The sequence below is a fragment of the Ranitomeya variabilis genome, chromosome 2 (assembly GCF_051348905.1).
Source record: "Ranitomeya variabilis isolate aRanVar5 chromosome 2, aRanVar5.hap1, whole genome shotgun sequence".
Lineage (NCBI taxonomy): Eukaryota > Metazoa > Chordata > Amphibia > Anura > Dendrobatidae > Ranitomeya > Ranitomeya variabilis.
Window position 1 is genome coordinate 621,474,868 of NC_135233.1, and position 21,646 is coordinate 621,496,513.

At 45.7% G+C, this 21,646-nt stretch overlaps 1 protein-coding gene across 2 annotated transcripts in view; it reads right to left on the reverse strand.

Moving 5' to 3' along the window:
- Window positions 1-21,646, reverse strand: part of LOC143807397 (uncharacterized) — an 89,767-nt gene that overhangs the window by 36,696 nt on the left and 31,425 nt on the right. The window contains exon 1 of one of the 2 annotated variants that reach the window (XM_077288886.1): window positions 8,347-8,656. The exons of the other annotated variant lie outside the window; for it this stretch is intronic. Coding sequence (XP_077145001.1) covers window positions 8,347-8,625 — 279 coding nt within the window. The 5' untranslated portion in view covers window positions 8,626-8,656. Of the gene's footprint in view, window positions 1-8,346; window positions 8,657-21,646 lie in introns of those variants that run through there. 2 annotated transcript variants of the gene reach the window in all.

Genomic DNA, 21,646 nt, shown 5'->3' on the forward strand with positions numbered 1-21,646 from the left:
AGGAGCTGGGCTGCTGTCTGGATGTTCACAGTGGTGAGGGAAGTCAGCCGGCCCGGGACATGTGAAATATAGGCCTTTCATATTCATCAACCTACTCATGGATATCTCTTGAACAATACCCTCCAGACTTAACTGCACCGCCAGGGAAGAGAAAATCCCTGCCTGGAAGAGAATATCTACTGCATGCAACTGTCGTGAAAGAGGCCTGTTTGGTCTGAAACGCGTCGACACTCAAAGGTTGCTCTTACGTCTTGAACTTTAATAAAAAGAAATCTTGTTTGCATTCAAAAGGAGTGTGCAATTGATATTTATTCTATATTATATTTCATGCTAGTGGTAAAATTTGTTAGTTATGACTTGAATTTATTTGTGAAGAAAATTGAAATTTGGTCAAAAGTTTGAAAATGTCACAATTTTCAAACTTTTAATTCTAATGCCCTTAAACCAGACAGTTATGTCGCATAAAATAGTTAATAAATAACATTTCCCACATGTCTACTTTACATCAGCACAATTTTGGAAGAATCATTTTTTTTAGTTAGGACATTATAAGGGTATGTGTCCACGTTCAGGATTGCATCATAATTTGGTCAGGATTTTATGCAGTTAAAATCCTGACCAAATCTGCACCTGAGGTCACTGGCAGGTCACCTGCGTTTTTTGATGCGTTTTTTACGCGTTTTCCATGCGTTTTTTGACACGTTTTTCATGTGGATTTGTGTGTTTTTGTAAGCTCAATAAAGATATACCCCAAAAAAAAGGGTGATGTCATTTCTTGTATAACCTCTTCATTTACATACTCCATTGAAGAATAATGTTTACACACACAGACAGATGATAGATAACAGATAGATCGAGAGATCGATTATAGATAATAGATAGATCTATCGTATTTATCTATCGTATCTATTATCTATCTATAAATATATCTACTGCGTGGGCTGTGCTATATACTACGTGGGCTGTGTTATATACTACCTCGCAGTGCTATATACTACATGGCTGTGCTATATACTACGCGGCCGGCCGCGACCAATCAGCGATATTGCCACGGAATTTAACCCCCACTCACAGCGCGATGTACATACATACATACATACATATTCTAGAATACCCAATGCGTTAGAATCGAGCCACCATCTAGTATATATATATAATAGTCTAAGGGTCTGTTTGTCTGTAACGGAAATCCCGTGTCGCTGATTGGTCGCGGGCGGCTGGCGCGACCAATCAGCGACAGGTGCAGTCAGGCCGTGAATTGGTGCGGGACCAATCAACGATATTGCAGCGGGATTTAAACACCACTTCGTAAAGTACATACATATTCTAGAATACCCAATGTGTTAGAATCGGGCCACCATCTAGTAGATATATAATAGCAAGGCTGATGTTTATGAATGAACGTTTAATTTTAAAAAAAAATGGGAAAAAAATGGCGTGGGCTTCCGCGCAATTTTCTGCGCCAGAGGGGGAAAGCCGGGGGCCAATATTTGTAGCCTGGGAAGGGGGTAATACCCATGCCCCCCCCCCCCCCGGGCTATGAATATCAGCTCGCAGCTGTCTGCGTAGCCTTTACTGGCTATTAAAATAGGGGGACCCAAAAAAAAAAAGAATGACGTGGGGTCCCCCTATAATTTATAGCCAGAAAGGCTACGCAGACAGCTGAGGGCTGATATTCATAGCTTAGAGAGGGGCTATGGATATTGCCCAACCCGGCTACAAATACCAGTCCACAGCCGCCCCAGAAATGGCGCATCTGGAATCTGCCAATTCCGGCACTTAGCCCCTCTCTTCCCACTCCCCTGTACAAGTGGGATATGGGGTAATAAGGGGTTAATGTCACCTTGCTATTGTAAGGTGACATTGAGCCGGGTTAATAATGGAGAGGCGTCAATAAGACGCCTATCCATTATTAATCCTAGAGTAGTGAAAGAGTTAAAAAAGAAATAGACACAGCCAGAAAAAAGTATTTTATTATTCTTAATTTCACCATACTTACCATACTCGATCGCCTGCAAAAAACGTAAAATAATAAACCGTATACTCCCTGCCTGACGCAGTCCAATTAATAACGAGTGTCCCACGACGATCTCCCCTATAGAACAGTGACATCGGGTGATGTCACTGCTCTACAGGACCCTCAGTGACACACTGACAGGAGACACAGGCTCCTGCAGTGCATTACTGAGAGGTTACCTTAGTTCAGAGTCTCACTTTATGGCAATTGCTGCGTGGGAAAATTTCTCACACAGCAATGCCAAAAGTGAGACTAAGGACTATTTTCTCACAGGGCCGTAGGAATACATTGTGAGGAATACATTGTGGAAGGATACCCTCCATCATTGTATTCCTGGAGCCCCTGGAGAGCGGTCGCATCAGCTGATGCTGCTGCTGCTCTCCACGGGAGATCGTCGTGGGACAGTCGTTTTAATTGGATTTCTGCGGATCAGGGAGTATAGTGTTTGTTTATTATTTTAATATTTTTTACAGGTGACACTGGCTTCGGGGATCAAAGTGACAAGTGATGGTGAGTATGTAATCTATGTTATATGTACTGTATGTCTATATGTATGTATGTACTGTATGTATGAGTTGAATGGTGTATGTTGCATGTAGCATGTTGCATGTCGTCGCATGTTGCTGCATGTCGCCGCATGTTATCGCATGTTGTCGCATGTTGTATGGTGTTTGTAGACGAGTTTAGCTCTGCTACATCTGGATGCCTGACATCTAGATGTAGCAGAGCCGGTAGATGATCACCGGAGATAACTCTCCAGCGATCACCTACACTACAGCATTCTCGCAAACAGCTAATCAGCTGTTTGCGAGAACCAGACTAGTGACCGGAGATAAGTCCCGGTCACGTGCACGGCAGTTCTCGCGATAACATAAGTTATCGCGAGAACTGCAGTGGACGAGGGACTTCCGGCGGCGGGACAGGTGAGCCGACATGGACACGTGTACTAAGCTGCTTGTACGCAGTTTCTACGCATGTGACTAATCATTAGATGCGATTTTATCACATCTAATGATAGTCTATGGTAAATATACGGTGCGGCGATGGAGCGTCGCTGCTTTGCAAACAAACATAGATTCACATTCATGAAATCCCCTCCACTATGCTGTAACATCTGGAGGCTGCGTGTTTGACGCTGCGGCTCTACGCAGCATCAAACACGCAGCGTTTCCTGAACGTGGAAACATACTCTAAGGGTTAAAAGTTGACCATTTCTCATTTTTACAACAAAATTTACAAAACCATTTTTTTTAGGGACCACATCACATTTGAAGTCACTTTGAGGGGTTTATATCATAGAAGATACCCAAAAGTGACACCATTCTAAAAACTGAACCCCTCAATGTGCTCAAAACCACATTCAAGAAGTTTATTAACCCTTCAGGTGCTTCACAGGAACTGAAGTAATGTGGAAGGAAAAAAATTAACATTAAATTTTTTTCACAAAAAAATTACTTTAGACCCAAACTTTTTTTTATTTTCACAGGGATTTCAGAAACAAAATGGACCACAAAATTTGTTGTGAAATTTCTCCTGAGTACACCGATACCTTACTTATGGGGGAAATCTACAGTTTGGGCGCACAGCAGAGCTCGGAAGGGAAGGAGAACCATTTGACTTCTTAAATGCAAAATTTGCTAGAATAATTAGCGGACGCCATGTCGCGTTTGGAGAGCCCCTGATGTGCCTAAACTGTGGAAACCCCCCACAAGTGACACCATTTTGGAAACCACACCCTCAAGGATTTTATCCAAGGGTATAGTGAGAATTTTGACTAGTGTCCGGGGGAAAAGACATGCCCCCCGGGCACACTACAGGTATGGCGGGCAAATAATAAAGACGAATATTTCAGCGTTTGAAGGGACCCCAAATAAAAACTACCTTGACAAAATGCAGCATTAGTGCTGCACAAGGTGGCTTTTAGTTAAAATGCCAGGGGGGGTGACAGGTTCCCTTTAACACAACCCGAACCCCAACACAACCCTAACACAACACTAACCCCAACACAACCCTAACACAACCCTAACACAACACTAACCCCGACCTCAACACAAAAGCAACCCGAACACAACCCTAACCCCAAACCCCAACACAACCCTAACTGTTGTGTATCCGCTTTTTGGGCTCCCCTGGTGGTTGCTGGTGGTACTGGTGACTTGTTTGCACTTTGCTGCTTCTGTTCACCTGCTTCCATCAGCGTTTGGGAGTTTCCTATTTAGCCTTGCTCTCCAGTCATTTCCTTGCCGGTCATCATTGTAACCAGAGCCTTCGGTTGCATATTCCTGCTACTAGTCTGCTGATCAGCTAAGTGGACTTTGTCCTTTTATTTTGTATCTTTAGTCCAGTTTGCAGTTTTGTTTTTTTCTGTAGCTGGAAGCTCTTGCGGGCTGAAATTGCCACTCCTGTGTCATGAGTTGACACAGGAGTCTTAAAGTAATTTCAGGATGGTTTTTTGAAAGGGTTTTCAGTTGACCGTGAAGTCCTCTTTTGTATCCTTCTGCTATCTAGTAAGTGGACCTCTCTTTGCTAAATCTACTTTCATACTGTGTATGTCTTTTCCTCTTATTTCACCGTTATTACATGTGGGGGGCTGCTATCATCTTTTGGGGTATTTCCCTAGAGGTAAGCCAGGTCTGTTTCTTCCTCTACCAGGCTTAGTTAGTCCTCCGGCTGGCGCGTGGCATTTAGGAAGCCGTAGGTATTATTATGTTATATCGGCATGCTCTAAACGTACTAGGAAGGTTGACAAGTCTATTTCAATTGGCACTTTACAGTCCAAATTTATTTTGTCTGTAACCTTGATTTGTTCATTATCAGTTATTACCGTGGATGCCTATGTGGACTCTGGCGCCGCTCTGAGTCTTATGGACTGGTCCTTCGCCAGGCGCTGTGGGTTTGATTTAGAGCCTCTGGAAGTCCCTATACCTCTGAAGGGTATTGATTCTACACCTTTGGCTTGTAATAAACCACAGTTCTGGACGCAAGTGACTATGCATATGACTCCAGACCATCAGGAGGTGATTCGCTTCCTTGTGTTGTACAATTTACATGATGTTTTGGTGCTTGGATTACCATGGTTACAGTCTCATAACCCAGTCCTTGACTGGAAAGCTATGTCTGTGTTAAGCTGGGGATGTCGGGGGGCTCATGGGGACACTCCTATGGTGCCCATTTCGTCATCTATTCCATCTGAGATTCCGGCATTTTTGTCTGATTATCGTGATATTTTTGAAGAGCCTAAGATTGGTTCACTCCCTCCTCACAGGGATTGTGATTGCGCCATAGATCTGATTCCTGGCAGTAAATTTCCAGACGGTCGCTGTTGCGGAGATATGAGGTACCGGTGGTTCCTTCTACTGAACCTCCTGCTCCTGTGCTGGTGGAGGGTGAATTGGAGTACGTGGTAGAAAAGATCTTGGACTCCCGTATTTCCAGACGGAGACTTCAATATCTGGTTAAATGGAAGGGCTATGGTCAGGAAGATAATTCTTGGGTAACTGCCTCTGATGTTCATGCCTCGGATTTGGTTCGTGCCTTTCATAGGGCTCATCCAGATCGCCCTGGCGGTTCTTGTGAGGGTTCGGTGCCCCCTCCTTAAGGGGAGGGTACTGTTGTGTATCCGCTTTTTGGGCTCCCCTGGTGGTTGCTGGTGGTACTGGTGACTTGTTTGCACTTTGCTGCTTCTGTTCACCTGCTTCCATCAGCGTTTGGGAGTTTCCTATTTAGCCTTGCTCTCCAGTCATTTCCTTGCCGGTCATCATTGTAACCAGAGCCTTCGGTTGCATGTTCCTGCTACTAGTCTGCTGATCAGCTAAGTGGACTTTGTCCTTTTATTTTGTATCTTTAGTCCAGTTTGCAGTTTTGTTTTTCTCTGTAGCTGGAAGCTCTTGCGGGCTGAAATTGCCACTCCTGTGTCATGAGTTGACACAGGAGTCTTAAAGTAATTTCAGGATGGTTTTTTGAAAGGGTTTTCAGTTGACCGTGAAGTCCTCTTTTGTATCCTTCTGCTATCTAGTAAGTGGACCTCTCTTTGCTAAATCTACTTTCATACTGTGTATGTCTTTTCCTCTTATTTCACCGTTATTACATGTGGGGGGCTGCTATCATCTTTTGGGGTATTTCCCTAGAGGTCTGTTTCTTCCTCTACCAGGCTTAGTTAGTCCTCCGGCTGGCGCGTGGCATTTAGGAAGCCGTAGGTATGCTCCCTGGTATGCTCCCTGGCTACTATTAGTTGTGTGGTAGATTTAGCTCACGGTCAACTCGAGTTTCCATCACCCGAGAGCTCGTTCGTTATTTTTATGTTTCTTACGTTCCCTTGCCATTGGGAACCATGACACCTAACACAACACTAACCCCAACCTCAACACAAACCCAACCCGAACACAACCTTAACACAACCTTAACCCCAGCACAACCCTATCACAATCCTAACACAACACTAACCCCAACACAAACCCAACCCTACAACAACCCTAACCCCAACTGCAAAGAATGGAAAAATACAAAAAAAATTTTTATAATTTTTATCTAACGAAGCAGTGACAAAGAGGGATTTAATTTACAATTTTTTTTTATTTCGATCACTGTGATAGACCCTATCACAGTGATCGAAATGAACCAATGGAAAAAATGTCCTATTGTTGCTGGGTACCGGCCATCAGATCTCGGCAGGCTAATGTGACCGCCATTTTTTTTTTAGGAAGATGACGCCAGGTTGGTGGACAGATCAGGAGGGACCAGGGGATGGCAGAGGTACCAAGGGATATTGAGGGACATCACTTCTCTCTCCTCTGACATGTATATCATGTCACAAGAGAGAGAAATCATGGAAACAGCCAACACACTTTTTTTTTCTGATTGACGTTATTCAGTGAATAACGGCGATCACATGCATGGACACCGGAAAATCCAGCCCTGATCATGTTCTCTGGGGTCTCAGTTGACCTGATGGCGATGGACCAGTTTCTTCAGCTTAGCCCTGTGGAGATGCGACAGTTCATGCTGGACCAGAAGCCAAAGGAGGCTGCTAAAGCAGCACAGATTGCAGATGCCTATAAGGCCGACCATACGCCTGAGGTACAACAACCACCCTCAGTGCCCCTGCCAGACAGCACTCCGGGGGTCCTGCCTGCATATGACACCCACCTTTGCTAAACCTGTGACCGATCTGGTCAAATCAGCCTAGTCGGAGAGGCAGAAGATGAAAATCACACCAAATGCTGATACTGTGAATGTTATGACTAATGATAATGTGTTCTGTGGCACAAGAGATCTCAGCCATGTCACCCTGAGAGGAGATGATGCTGAGGATCCCTATATTGTCTATCTATCTATTATCTATCATCTATTATCTATCGATTTATCTATCTATATCTATCTACCGGTATTATCTATCATCTATTATCCATCTATTATCTATCTATTATCTATCATATATAATCTATCAATCTATAATCTATCATCTTATCTATTATCAATCTATTATCTAATATGCATCTATTATTTATTATCTAGCTATCTATAATCCATCTCCATCTATTATCTATAATCTATCATCTATCTATTATCTATCTGTTATCCATCTATTATCTAATATTTATCTATTATCTAGCTATTATCCATCTATTATCTATCTAGTTAACTATCTAGTTATCTATCTAGTTATCTATCTAGTTATCTATCTAGTTATCTATCTCATATCTATGTATCAATCTCTTTGAAGCAATGAATATGTGTAATGAGATTCCATAAAGAAATGAACAGAGCAATCATTTTTCCAAGTAATATGTAAAGATGTAAGAAACGTTTCAGAACATGGGGTGAGATAAGATGGACCCTTCACGTACAATAAGTGCCGTGGGGTTTCAGTGTGCGGACGCACTGTGTGATATGTGATGACATCTTTGTAATATCACGCATTATGATCAGACGGGAGGTGATGGTGACACAGGAGTCTTCTCTGGACATCTGACAGTGGAGGTGACTTACAAACAATTTAGTAACTTTATAAAAGGTCATACATGTGTTATATAACATCTGGCAAAGCAAAACCAGGCACCATTCAACGATAGAACCTGAGTTATCGGATTGCACGCAAATCAGGTGAAAATTAGTGTTGGAGAAAGTTAAGACAAGATAAACAAAAAAGATGCAGAACACTCCAAAAAAATGTCCTCACACCTTGCATGTTGGGAAGGTGCCTCTTGGTCCTATCCCTTCAACCTGTAGGGCACCATTTCACCCTGGTCCTGCACCCTCTGCCAGTGAGCTGCCTGGCACTGCCGCCGTCACCCGCTATATTATGGCTTCACAATGGGGTATATACTCACATAAGGATCGTCCATCTGCTTCTGAGGAACCTCCAGGTCACGTGAGGTCAGCTGCTGAGAATCGCGGGGACTGGCCCCATGCATTTCTCGTTCCCGCAGAGCTCCATAAGATGTCTTTTTTTTAGGTGAAAAACGTATTAGCATCAGGTAGATGGATCTCTTAATGGAGAACCATGGTCCCGGTACAGGGTATCGACCTGCAGGGGATGCTGGAGCCCTGAACAAGTAGTATTTTATCAGGAAAAGGGCAGCCACAAAAAGAAGAAGTAACATGGCCATGATCTTCACCGAGTGTCTGAGCACCTGCAAAGTGAACTCTGCCCACCTGCAGCTGCGGCTCTTAAACCCCAAGGATAAATGCTATGCACACGGAAGTGATCATCCTCCGCAGCAATCAATCATCACACAAAGGGATCAATCCACAAAAGCAGATAACCCAAGGAATCTGCTCAAATAAAAGAGAAGTAAAATTCTGACCAGAATCTACTCATATAGAAAAAGGAAAATCTTATACATCAAGCCAACATCCACAATTGATACCACTAATCAAAGGGTCAGTGTATAAGGGTGCAAGATGTGTGGAAAAGGTTCAGTGCCACAATAACGAAAATCATATAAAGAAGAAAAGCACCAAAAAGAACCAGTATACTAAAACGACAAAGCTTTATTGAAATAACAGTAAAATACAAGACGTAAAGACATATGAAGAGCATCAGGGAAATGACAATAGTGAGCCGAAGAATAGTGGACACCACGGTTGTATACAGGCAAATAAACAACGGCAGAGTGAGTATTAATAAATATGTAGGTCAGCTCAAAGCGTGCATTGGGCAAAGTGTGCAGGTATACTAAGGGCACAAGGAAAATACATAGTCAACTGTCATGAATCCCAATGGCTAGGGATAGCACAGGACAAGCAAAGTACAAATATATTACGGACGAGCTCTAGGGTGATGGAACCTGGGCTGACCGCTGCCCTACGCCTGACAAACGCAACTAGAGATAGCCAGGGAGCGTGCCTACGTTGGTTCTAGACGCCACGCACCAGCCTAAGAGCTAACTAGCACTGCAGAGAAAATAAAGACCTCACTTGCCTCCAGAGGAATGAACCCCAAAAGATATAGTTGCCCCCCACATGTATTGACGGTGAAATGAGAGGAAGGCACACACATAGAGATGATATATATAGTTTTAGCAAATTGAGGCCCGCTGTAAACTAGAAAGCAGAACGATACAAAAGGGGACTGAGCGGTCAGCAAAAAACCCTAATCAAAAAAACCATCCTGAGATTACAAGAACCCATGTGCCAACTCATGGCACATGGGGAGAACCTCAGTCCACTAGAGCTACCAGCTAGCATAGAGACATAATAAGCAAGCTGGACAAAAAACCCAAACAACTGAAAATCAGCACTTAGCTTATCCTGAAAGATCTGGGAGCAGGTAGGCAGGAACCAAACAGAGCACATCTGAATACATTGATAGCCGGCAAGGGAATGACAGAAAGGCCAGGTAAAATAGGAAACACCCAGCCACTGATGGACAGGTGGAAACCAAAGGCCGCAACCCACCAAAGTCACCCAGTACCAGCAGTAACCACCAGAGGGAGCCCACAAACAGAATCCACAACAGTACCCCCCCCTTGAGGAGGGGTCACCGAACCCTCACGAGAACCCCCAGGGCGATCAGGGTGAGCTCTATGGAAGGCGCGGACCAAATCAGTCGCATGAACATCGGAGGCGACCACCCAGGAATTATCCTCCTGACCATAACCCTTCCACTTAACCAAATACTGGAGTTTGCGTCTGGAAACACGAGAATCCAAGATCTTCTCAACAACATACTCCAATTCTCCCTCCACCAGCACCGGAGCAGGAGGCTCAACCGAAGGAACAACGGGCACCTCATACCTCCGCAACAACGACCGATGGAACACATTATGAATAGCAAACGATGCTGGGAGATCCAAACGAAAAGATACAGGGTTAAGAATCTCCGAGATCCTATAAGGACCGATGAACCGAGGCTTGAACTTAGGAGAAGAGACCTTCATAGGGACAAAACGAGAAGACAACCACACCAAATCCCCAACAAGAAGTCGGGGACCCACGCGGCGACGGCGATTAGCAAACTGCTGAGTCTTCTCCTGAGATAACTTCAAATTGTCCACCACCTGATTCCAAATCTGATGTAGCCTGTCTACCACCACGTCCACTCCAGGACAATCCGAAGGCTCCACCTGACCAGAGGAAAAACGAGGATGAAACCCCGAATTACAAAAAAAAGGAGAGACCAACGTGGCAGAACTAGCCCGATTATTAAGAGCAAATTCGGCCAGTGGCAAAAAAGCAACCCAGTCATCTTGATCAGCAGAAACAAAACACCTCAAATAAGTTTCCAAGGTCTGATTAGTTCGCTTCGTCTGGCCATTCGTCTGAGGATGGAATGCAGACGAGAAAGACAAATCAATGCCCATCTTGGCACAAAACGTCCGCCAAAATCTAGACACAAACTGGGATCCCCTGTCAGAAACGATATTCTCCGGAATCCCATGCAAACGAACCACGTTCTGAAAAAATAAAGGGACCAACTCAGAGGAGGAAGGCAACTTAGGCAAGGGCACCAAATGAACCATCTTAGAAAAGCGGTCACACACAACCCAGATAACGGACATTTTCTGTGAAACCGGGAGATCAGAAATAAAATCCATGGAAATGTGCGTCCAAGGCCTCTTCGGGATGGGCAAGGATAACAACAACCCACTGGCCCGAGAACAGCAAGGCTTAGCTCGAGCACACACTTCACAAGACTGCACAAAGGTACGCACATCCCTAGACAAGGAAGGCCACCAAAAAGACCTGGCCACCAAGTCTCTAGTACCAAATATTCCAGGATGACCAGCCAACACAGAAGAATGGACCTCGGAGATGACTCTACTGGTCCAATCATCCGGAACAAACAGTCTTTCTGGTGGACAACGATCCGGTTTATCCACCTGAAACTCCTGCAATGCACGTCGCAAGTCTGGGGATACGGCGGACAATATTACCCCATCCCTAAGGATACCAGTAGGCCCAGAGTCTCCAGGAGAGTCAGGCACAAAACTCCTGGAAAGAGCATCTGCCTTCACATTCTTTGAACCTGGCAGGTATGAAACCACGAAATTGAAACGAGAAAAAAACAACGACCAACGAGCCTGTCTAGGATTCAAACGCCTGGCAGACTCAAGGTAAATGAGATTCTTGTGATCAGTCAAGACCACCACACGATGTTTAGCACCCTCAAGCCAATGACGCCACTCCTCAAATGCCCACTTCATGGCCAAAAGCTCCCGATTACCCACATCATAATTGCGCTCGGCGGGCGAGAATTTTCTAGAGAAGAATGCACATGGCTTCATCACCGAGCCATTAGAACTTCTCTGTGACAAAACCGCCCCCGCTCCAATCTCGGAAGCATCAACCTCAACCTGAAAAGGAAGTGAAACATCTGGTTGACACAACACAGGAGCAGAAGAAAACCGGCGCTTAAGTTCCTGAAAGGCCTCCACGGCCGCAGGAGACCAATCAGCAACATCAGCACCCTTTTTAGTCAAATCAGTCAAAGGTTTAACAATACTGGAAAAATTAGCAATGAACCGACGATAAAAATTAGCAAACCCCAAGAACTTCTGAAGGCTCTTAACAGATGTAGGTTGTGTCCAGTCACAAATCGCCTGAACCTTGACGGGATCCATCTCAATAGTAGAAGGAGAAAAAATGTACCCCAAAAAAGAAATCTTCTGGACTCCGAAGAGACACTCTGAGCCCTTCACAAACAGAGAATTGGCCCGCAGAACCTGAAACACCTTCCTGACCTGTAGAACATGAGACTCCCAGTCATCAGAAAACACCAAAATATCATCCAAATACACAATCATAAACTTATCCAGATATTCACGGAAAATATTGTGCATAAAGGACTGAAAGACTGACGGAGCATTGGAGAGTCCAAAAGGCATTACCAAATACTCAAAATGGCCCTCAGGCGTATTAAATGCGGTTTTCCACTCATCACCCTGTTTTATCCGCACCAGATTATACGCACCGCGAAGATCTATCTTAGTGAACCACCTAGCCCCCTTAATGCGAGCAAACAAATCAGTCAATAATGGCAATGGATACTGATACTTGACTGTAATCTTATTCAGAAGGCGATAATCTATACAAGGCCTCAGGGAACCATCTTTTTTTGCCACAAAAAAAAAACCTGCTCCCAGAGGGGACGAAGATGGACGAATATGTCCCTTTTCCAAGGACTCCTTAATATAATTCCGCATAGCAGTATGCTCTGGCAGTGACAGATTAAATAAACGACCCTTAGGGAACTTACTGCCAGGAATCAATTCTATAGCACAGTCACAATCTCTATGCGGAGGGAGCGAATTGAGCTTAGGCTCCTCAAAAACATCCCTATAGTCAGACAAAAACGCAGGGATCTCAGAAGGAGTAGATGAAGCGATTGAAATCGGAGGTGCATCATCATGAACCCCCTGACATCCCCAGCTTAACACAGACATTGTTTTCCAGTCCAGGACAGGATTATGAGTTTGTAACCATGGCAGACCAAGCACTAGTACATCATGTAAATTATAAAGTACAAGGAAGCGAATCACCTCCTGATGAACGGGAGTCATGCGCATGGTCACTTGTGTCCAATACTGCGGTTTATTCATAGCCAATGGTGTAGAGTCAATTCCCTTCAGAGGAATAGGAACTTCCAGAGGTTCCAGACTAAAACCGCAGCGTTTAGCAAATGACCAATCCATAAGACTCAGGGCAGCGCCCGAATGCACATAGGCATCGACGGAAATGGAAGACAGTGAAAAAATCAGTCACAGACAAAATGAACTTAGGCTGCAGAGTACCAATGGCAAAAGATTTATCAACCCTTTTTGTGCGTTTAGAGCATGCTGATATAACATGAGCTGAATCACCACAATAGAAACACAATCCATTTTTCCGCCTATAATTTTGCCGTTCACTTCTGGACTGAATTCTATCACATTGCATAGTCTCAGGTGCCTGTTCAGAAGACAAAGCCAACTGGTGCACGGGTTTGCGCTCCCGTAAACGCCGATCAATCTGAATGGCCATAGCCATAGACTCATTCAGACCTGTAGGCGTAGGGAACCCCACCATAATATCCTTAATGGCCTCAGAAAGACCATTTCTGAAGTTTGCAGCCAGGGCGCACTCATTCCACTGAGTAAGCACCGACCATTTCCGAAACTTCTGACAATATATTTCCGCTTCATCATGCCCCTGAGAGAGGGCTAATAAAGCCTTTTCAGCCTGAATCTCCAGGTTAGGTTCCTCATAGAGCAATCCCAATGCCAGAAAAAACGCATCCACACTGAGCAATGCAGGATCCCCTGGTGCCAATGCAAATGCCCAATTCTGAGGGTCGCCCCGCAGGAAAGATATTACAATCTTGACCTGTTGAGCAGGGTCTCCAGAGGAGCGAGATTTTAACCCCTTCATGACCCAGCCTATTTTGGCCTTAATGACCTTGCCGTTTTTTGCAATTCTGACCAGTGTCCCTTTATGAGGTAATAACTCAGGAACGCTTCAACGGATCCTAGCGATTCTGAGATTGTTTTTTCGTGACATATTGGGCTTCATGTTAGTGGTAAATTTAGGTCGATAATTTTTGAGTTTATTTGTGAAAAAAACGGAAATGTGGCAAAAAATTTGAAAATTTCGCAATTTTCACATTTTGAATTTTTATTCTGTTAAACCAGAGAGTTATGTGACACAAAATAGTTAATAAATAACGTTTCCCACATGTCTACTTTACATCAGCACAATTTTGGAAACAATTTTTTTTTTTGCTAGGAAGTTATAAGGGTTAAAATTTGACCAGTGATTTCTCATTTTTACAACAAAATTTACAAAACCATTTTTTTTAGGGACCACCTCACATTTGAAGTCATTTTGAGGGTTCTATATGGCTGAAAATACCCAAAAGTGACACCATTCTAAAAACTGCACCCCTCAAGGTGCTCAAAACCACATTCAAGAAGTTTATTAACCCTTCAGGTGTTTCACAGCAGCAGAAGCAACATGGAAGTAAAAAATGAACATTTAACTTTTTAGTCACAAAAATGATCTTTTAGCAACAATTTTTTTATTTTCCCAAGGGTAAAAGGAGAAACTGGACCAGGGACGTTGTTGTCCAATTTGTCCTGAGTACGCTGATACCTCATATGTGGGGGTAAACCACTGTTTGGGCGCACGGCAGGGCTCGGAAGGGAAGGAGCGCCATTTGACTTTTTTAATGAAAAATTGGCTCCAATCTTTAGCGGACACCATGTCGCGTTTGGAGAGCCCCCGTGTGCCTAAACATTGGAGCTCCCCCACAAGTGACCACATTTTGGAAACTAGACCCCCCAAGGAACTTATCTAGAAGCATAGTGAGCACTTTAAACCCCCAGGTGCTTCACAAATTGATCCGTAAAAATGAAAAAGTACTTTTTTTTCACAAAAAAATTATTTTAGCCTCAATTTTTTCATTTTCACATGGGCAACAGGATAAAATGGATCCTAAATTTTGTTGGGCAATTTCTCCTGAGTACACCAATACCTCACATGTGGGGGTAAACCACTGTTTGGGCACATGGTAAGGCTCGGAAGGGAAGGAGCGCCATTTGACTTTTTGAATGGAAAATTATCTCCATCGTTAGCGGACACCATGTCGCGTTTGGAAAGCTCCTGTGTGCCTAAACATTGGAGCTCCTCCACAAGTGACCCCATTTTGGAAACTAGACCCCCCAAGGAACTCATCCAGAGGCATAGTGAGCACTTTAAACCCCCAGGTGCTTCACAAATTGATCCGCAAAAATGAAAAAGTACTTTTTTTTCACACAAAATTTCTTTTAGCCTCAATTCTTTCATTTTCACATGGGCAACAGGATAAAATGGATCCTAAAATTTGTTGGGCAATTTCTCCTGAGTATGCCGATACCTCATATGTGGGGGTAAACCACTGTTTGGGTGCACGGCAAGGCTCGGAAGGGGAGGCGTGCCATTTGACTTTTTGAATGGAAAATTAGCTCCAATCGTTAGCGGACACCATGTCGCGTTTGGAGAGCCCCTGTGTGCCTAAACATTGGAGCTCCCCTACAAGTGACCCCATTTTGGAAACTAGACCCCCCAAGAAACTTATCTAGATGCATAGTGAGCACTTATAACCCCCAGGTGCTTCACAGAAGTTTATAACGCAGAGCCGTGAAAATAAAAAAATAATTTTTCTTTCCTCAAAAATGATTTTTAGCCCAGAATTTTTTATTTTCCCAAGGGTAATAGGAGAAATTGGACCCCAAATGTTTTTGTCCAGTTTGTTCTGAGTACGATGATACCCCATATGTGGGGGTAAACCACTGTTTGGGCGCACGGCAGGGCTCGGAAGGGAAGGCACGCCATTTGGCTTTTTGAATGGAAAATTAGCTCCAATCATTAGCGGACACCATGTCGCGTTTGGAGAGCCCCTGTGTGCCTAAACATTGGAGCTCCCGCACAAGTGACCCCATTTTGGAAACTAGACCTCCCAAGGAACTAATCTAGATGTGTGGTGAGCACTTTGAACCCCCAAGTGCTTCACAGAAGTTTATAACGCAGAGCCATGAAAATAAAAAATAATTTTTCTTTTCTCAAAAATGATTTTTTAGCCCACAATTTTTTATTTTCCCAAGGGTAACAGGAGAAATTGGACCCCAAAAGTTGTTGTCCAGTTTCTCCTGAGTACGCTGATACCCCATATGTGGGGGTAAACCACTGTTTTGGCACACGTCAGGGTTCGGAAGGGAAGTAGTGACGTTTTGAAATGCAGACTTTGATGGAATGCTCTGCGGGCGTCAGGTTGCGTTTGCAGAGCCCCTGATGTGCCTAAACAGTAGGAACTCCCCACAATTGACTCCATTTTGGAAACTAGACCCCCAAGGGAACTTATCTAGATGTGTAGTGAGCACTTTGAACCCCCAAGTGCTTCACAGAAGTTTATAACGCAGAGCCGTGAAAATAAAAAATGTGTTTCCTTTCCTCAAAAATATTTTTTTAGCCCAGAATTTTTTTATTTTTGCAAGAGTAACAGGAGAAATTGGACCCCAAAAGTTGTTGTCCAGTTTCTCCTGAGTACGCTGATACCCCATATGTGGGGGTAAACCACTGTTTTGGCACACGTCGGGGTTCGGAAGGGAAGTAGTGACGTTTTGAAATGCAGACTTTGATGGAATGCTCTGCGGGCGTCAGGTTGCGTTTGCAGAGCCCCTGATATGCCTAAACAGTAGAAACCCCCCACAAGTGACCCCATTTTGGAAACTAGACCCCCCAAGGAACTTATCTAGATGTGTGGTGAGCACGTTCAACCCCCAAGTGCTTCACAGAAGTTTACAACGCAGAGCCGTGAAAATAAAAAATCATTTTTCTTTCCTCAAAAAAGATGTTTTAGCAAGCAATTTTTTATTTTCACAAGGGTAACAGGAGAATTTGGACCCCAATATTTGTTGCCCAGTTTGTTGTGAGTACGCTGATACCCCATATGTGGGGGTAAACCACTGTTTTGGCACACGTCGGGGTTCGGAAGGGAAGTAGTGACGTTTTGAAATGCAGACTTTGATGGAATGCTCTGCGGGCGTCAGGTTGCGTTTGCAGAGCCCCTGATATGCCTAAACAGTAGAAACCCCCCACAAGTGACCCCATTTTGGAAACTAGACCCCCCAAGGAACTTATCTAGATGTGTGGTGAGCACGTTCAACCCCCAAGTGCTTCACAGAAGTTTACAACGCAGAGCCGTGAAAATAAAAAATCATTTTTCTTTCCTCAAAAAAGATGTTTTAGCAAGCAATTTTTTATTTTCACAAGGGTAACAGGAGAATTTGGACCCCAATATTTGTTGCCCAGTTTGTTGTGAGTACGCTGATACCCCATATGTGGGGGTAAACCACTGTTTGGGCACACGTCAGGGCTCGGAAGGGAAGTAGTGACATTTGAAATGCAGACTTTGATGGAATGGTCTGCGGGCGTCACATTGCATTTGCAGAGCCCCTGATGTACCTAAACAGTAGAAACACCCCACAAGTGACCCCATTTTGGAAACTAGACCCCCGAAGGAACTTATCTAGATGTGTGGTGAGCACTTTCAACCCCCAAGTGCTTCACAGAAGTTTATAACGCAGAGCCGTGAAAATAAAAAATAATTGTTCTTTCCTCAAAAATTATGTTTTAGCAAGTAATTTTTTATTTTTGCAAGGGTAACAGGAGAAATTAGACCCCAGCAGTTGTTGCCCAGTTTGTCCTGAGTACGCTGGTACCCCAAATGTGGGGGTAAACCACTGTTTGGGCGCACGTCGGGGCTTGGAAGGGCGGGAGCACCATTTGACTTTTTGAACGCAAGATTGGCTGGAATCAATGGTGGCGCCATGTTGCGTTTGGAGACCCCTGATGTGCCTAAACAGTGGAAACCCCTCAATTCTAACTTCAACACTAACCCCAACACACCCCTAATCCTAATCCCAACTGTAGCCATAACCCTAATCACAACCTTAACCCCAACACACCCCTAACCACAACCCTAACCGCAACACACCCGTAACCCTAATTCCAACCCTAATCCTAACCCTAATCCCAACCGTAACCCTAATCCCAACCCTAACCACAACTGTAACCCCAACACACCCCTAACCCTATCCGTAACCCTAACCACAAGCCTAATCTTAACCCTATTTCAAACCCTAGCCCTAATTCCAACCCTAACTCTAATTCCAACCCTAACCCTAAGGCTATGTGCCCACGTTGCGGATTCGTGTGAGATTTTTCCTCATGATTTTTGAAAAATCTGCAGGTAAAAGGCACTGCGTTTTACCTGCGGATTTACAGCAGATTTCCAGTGTTTTTTTGTGCAGATTTCACCTGCGGATTCCTATTGAGGAACAGGTGTAAAACGCTGCGGAATCCGCACAAAGAATTGACATGCTGCGGAAAATACAACGCAGCGTTTCTGCACGGAATTTTCCGCACCATGGGCACAGCGGATTTGGTTTTCCTTAGGTGTACATGGTACTGTAAACCTGATGGAAAACTGCTTCGAATTCGCAGCGGCCAATCCGCTGCGGATCCGCGGCCAATCCGCTGCCAATCCGCTGCGGATCCGCGGCCAATCCGCTGCGGATCCGCTGCGGATCCGCGGCCGATCCGCTGCGGATCCGCTGCGGATCCGCTGCCGATCCGCTGCGGATCCGCTGCCAATCCGCTGCGGATCCGCTGCCAATCCGCGGCCGATCCGCTGCGGATCCGCTGCCGATCCGCGGCCGATCCGCTGCGGATCCGCGGCCGATCCGCTCTGTGTGCACATGCCATAACCCTACCCCTAACCCTAACCCTACCAGCGGATTTGGTTTTCCTTAGGTGTACATGGTACTGTAAACCTGATGGAAAACTGCTTCGAATTCGCAGCGGCCAATCCGCTGCGGATCCGCGGCCAATCCGCTGCCAATCCGCTGCGGATCCGCGGCCAATCCGCTGCCGATCCGCTGCGGATCCGCTGCCGATCCGCTGCGGATCCGCTGCCAATCCGCGGCCGATCCGCTGCCGATCCGCGGCCGATCCGCTGCGGATCCGCTGCCAATCCGCTGCCCATCCGCTGCGGATCCGCTGCCAATCCGCGGCCGATCCGCTGCCGATCCGCTGCGGATCCGCTGCCGATCCGCTGCGGATCCGCTGCCGATCCGCGGCCGATCCGCTGCGGATCCGCTGCCAATCCGCTGCCAATCCGCTGCGGATCCGCTGCCGATCCGCTGCCGATCCGCTGCCGATCCGCTGCGGATCCGCGGCCGATCCGCTGCGGATCCGCGGCCGATCCGCTCTGTGTGCACATGCCATAACCCTACCCCTAACCCTAACCCTACCCGTAACCCTAACCCTACCCCTAGTTCTAACCCTAGTTCTAACCCTAACCCTAGTGGAAAAAGAAAAAAAAATATTTTCTTTATTTTATTATTGTCCCTACCTATGGGGGTGATAAAGGGGGGGGTTTATTTATTATTTTTTTATTTTGATCGCTGTGATAGAACCTACCACAGCGATCAAAATGTACCTCTAATGAATCTGCCGGCCGGCGGGCGCACTGAGCATGCGCCCGCCATTTTGGAAGATGGCGGCGCCCATGATGGAGGCGGACGGGGACCGGGAGCCTCGGTAAGTATAAGGGGGGGGAGATCGGGGCACGGGGGGGGCGTCGGAGCACGGGGGGGGTGACATAGGAGCAGGGGGGGAGCGGGCAGGAGGACGGGCGAGCGGACAGCAGGACGGGGGAGCCGGCAGGCGGACGGAGGGGACCGGACCCTATAACGGAGCACTGGGGGGGCGATCGGTGGGGTGGGGGGGGGTCACATTAGTGTTTCCAGCCATGGCCGATGATATTGCAGCATCGGCCATGGCTGGATTGTAATATTTCACCAGTTTTTTAGGTGAAATATTACAAATCGCTCTGATTGGCAGTTTCACTTTCAACAGCCAATCAGAGCGATCGTAGCCACGGGGGGGTGAAGCCACCCCCCCTGGGCTGAAGTACCACTCCCCCTCTCCCTGCAGATCGGGTAAAATAGGAGTTAACCCCTTCACCCGATCTGCAGGGACGCGATCATTCCATGACGCCACATAGGCGTCATGGGTCGGATTGGCACGGGTTTTCATGACGCCTATGTGGCGTCATGGGTCGGGAAGGGGTTAAAGAAAGAAACAATTTACAATTGTTCCTGAAATTCAGGAAGGTAGATCTATCTCCAGAAAAGAACTCTGGAATAGGAATTCTAGGTTCAGACATGGGAGTGTGAACAACAAAATCCTGTATGTTTTGAACTTTTGCCGCGAGATTACTCAGGCTGGAAGCCAAACTCTGGACATCCATGTTAAACAGCTAAGATCAGAGCCATTCAAGGGTTAAGAGGAGGTAAGAAGCAGCTAGACAGCAATTAAGGGCTAGGCAGCAAAACTCTGAAGGGGAAAAAAAAAAAAAAAAAAAATTTCCCTTAAACACTTCTCTTTCTCCTGCTTCAGCCCAAACAATTAACACTTTGTGGGCCGGCTATACTGTCATGAATCCCAATGGCTAGGGATAGCACAGGACAAGCAAAGTACAAATATATTACGGACGAGCTCTAGGGTGATGGAACCTGGGCTGACCGCTGCCCTACGCCTGACAAACGCAACTAGAGATAGCCAGGGAGCGTGCCTACGTTGGTTCTAGACGCCACGCACCAGCCTAAGAGCTAACTAGCACTGCAGAGAAAATAAAGACCTCACTTGCCTCTAGAGGAATGAACCCCAAAAGATATAGTTGCCCCCCACATGTATTGACGGTGAAATGAGAGGAAGGCACACACATAGAGATGATATATATAGTTTTAGCAAATTGAGGCCCGCTGTAAACTAGAAAGCAGAACGATACAAAAGGGGACTGAGCGGTCAGCAAAAAACCCTAATCAAAAAAACCATCCTGAGATTACAAGAACCCATGTGCCAACTCATGGCACATGGGGAGAACCTCAGTCCACTAGAGCTACCAGCTAGCATAGAGACATAATAAGCAAGCTGGACAAAAAACCCAAACAACTGAAAATCAGCACTTAGCTTATCCTGAAAGATCTGGGAGCAGGTAGGCAGGAACCAAACAGAGCACATCTGAATACATTGATAGCCGGCAAGGGAATGACAGAAAGGCCAGGTAAAATAGGAAACACCCAGCCACTGATGGACAGGTGGAAACCAAAGGCCGCAACCCACCAAAGTCACCCAGTACCAGCAGTAACCACCAGAGGGAGCCCACAAACAGAATCCACAACAGTCAACTAACCACAGTGGTAAAGTAGAGCAATGACCATAAAGCCAGGGTAAAAATGTGCCAAAGGATTTACCTGAAGAACCGTGGTGCCACACGCCCCAACGCGCGTTTCGGCGCAGTGCCTTCTTCCGAGGGTCTGGTATCATGACGAAATGTGACCCTTATATGTATGCAGGACGCTAATCTAGGCAGGTGTATGCAGAGGACGTGACACTGTACAATCAGCGGCACAGAATCGCCGAGAGCGTCAACGGATAGGAGAGTCCACATCACTCGGCCAGGCCCACAGGAGGAACACATGAGCGGGACCAAGAACGCAAGCCCTCCCAGAGCCGACACAAGATGACGTGGCAATGCCAAGCAACGGAGCGCCGATGCGCATGCGCACAGAGCAGAAAAGTACTGACAGTATGCATAAGATGTCA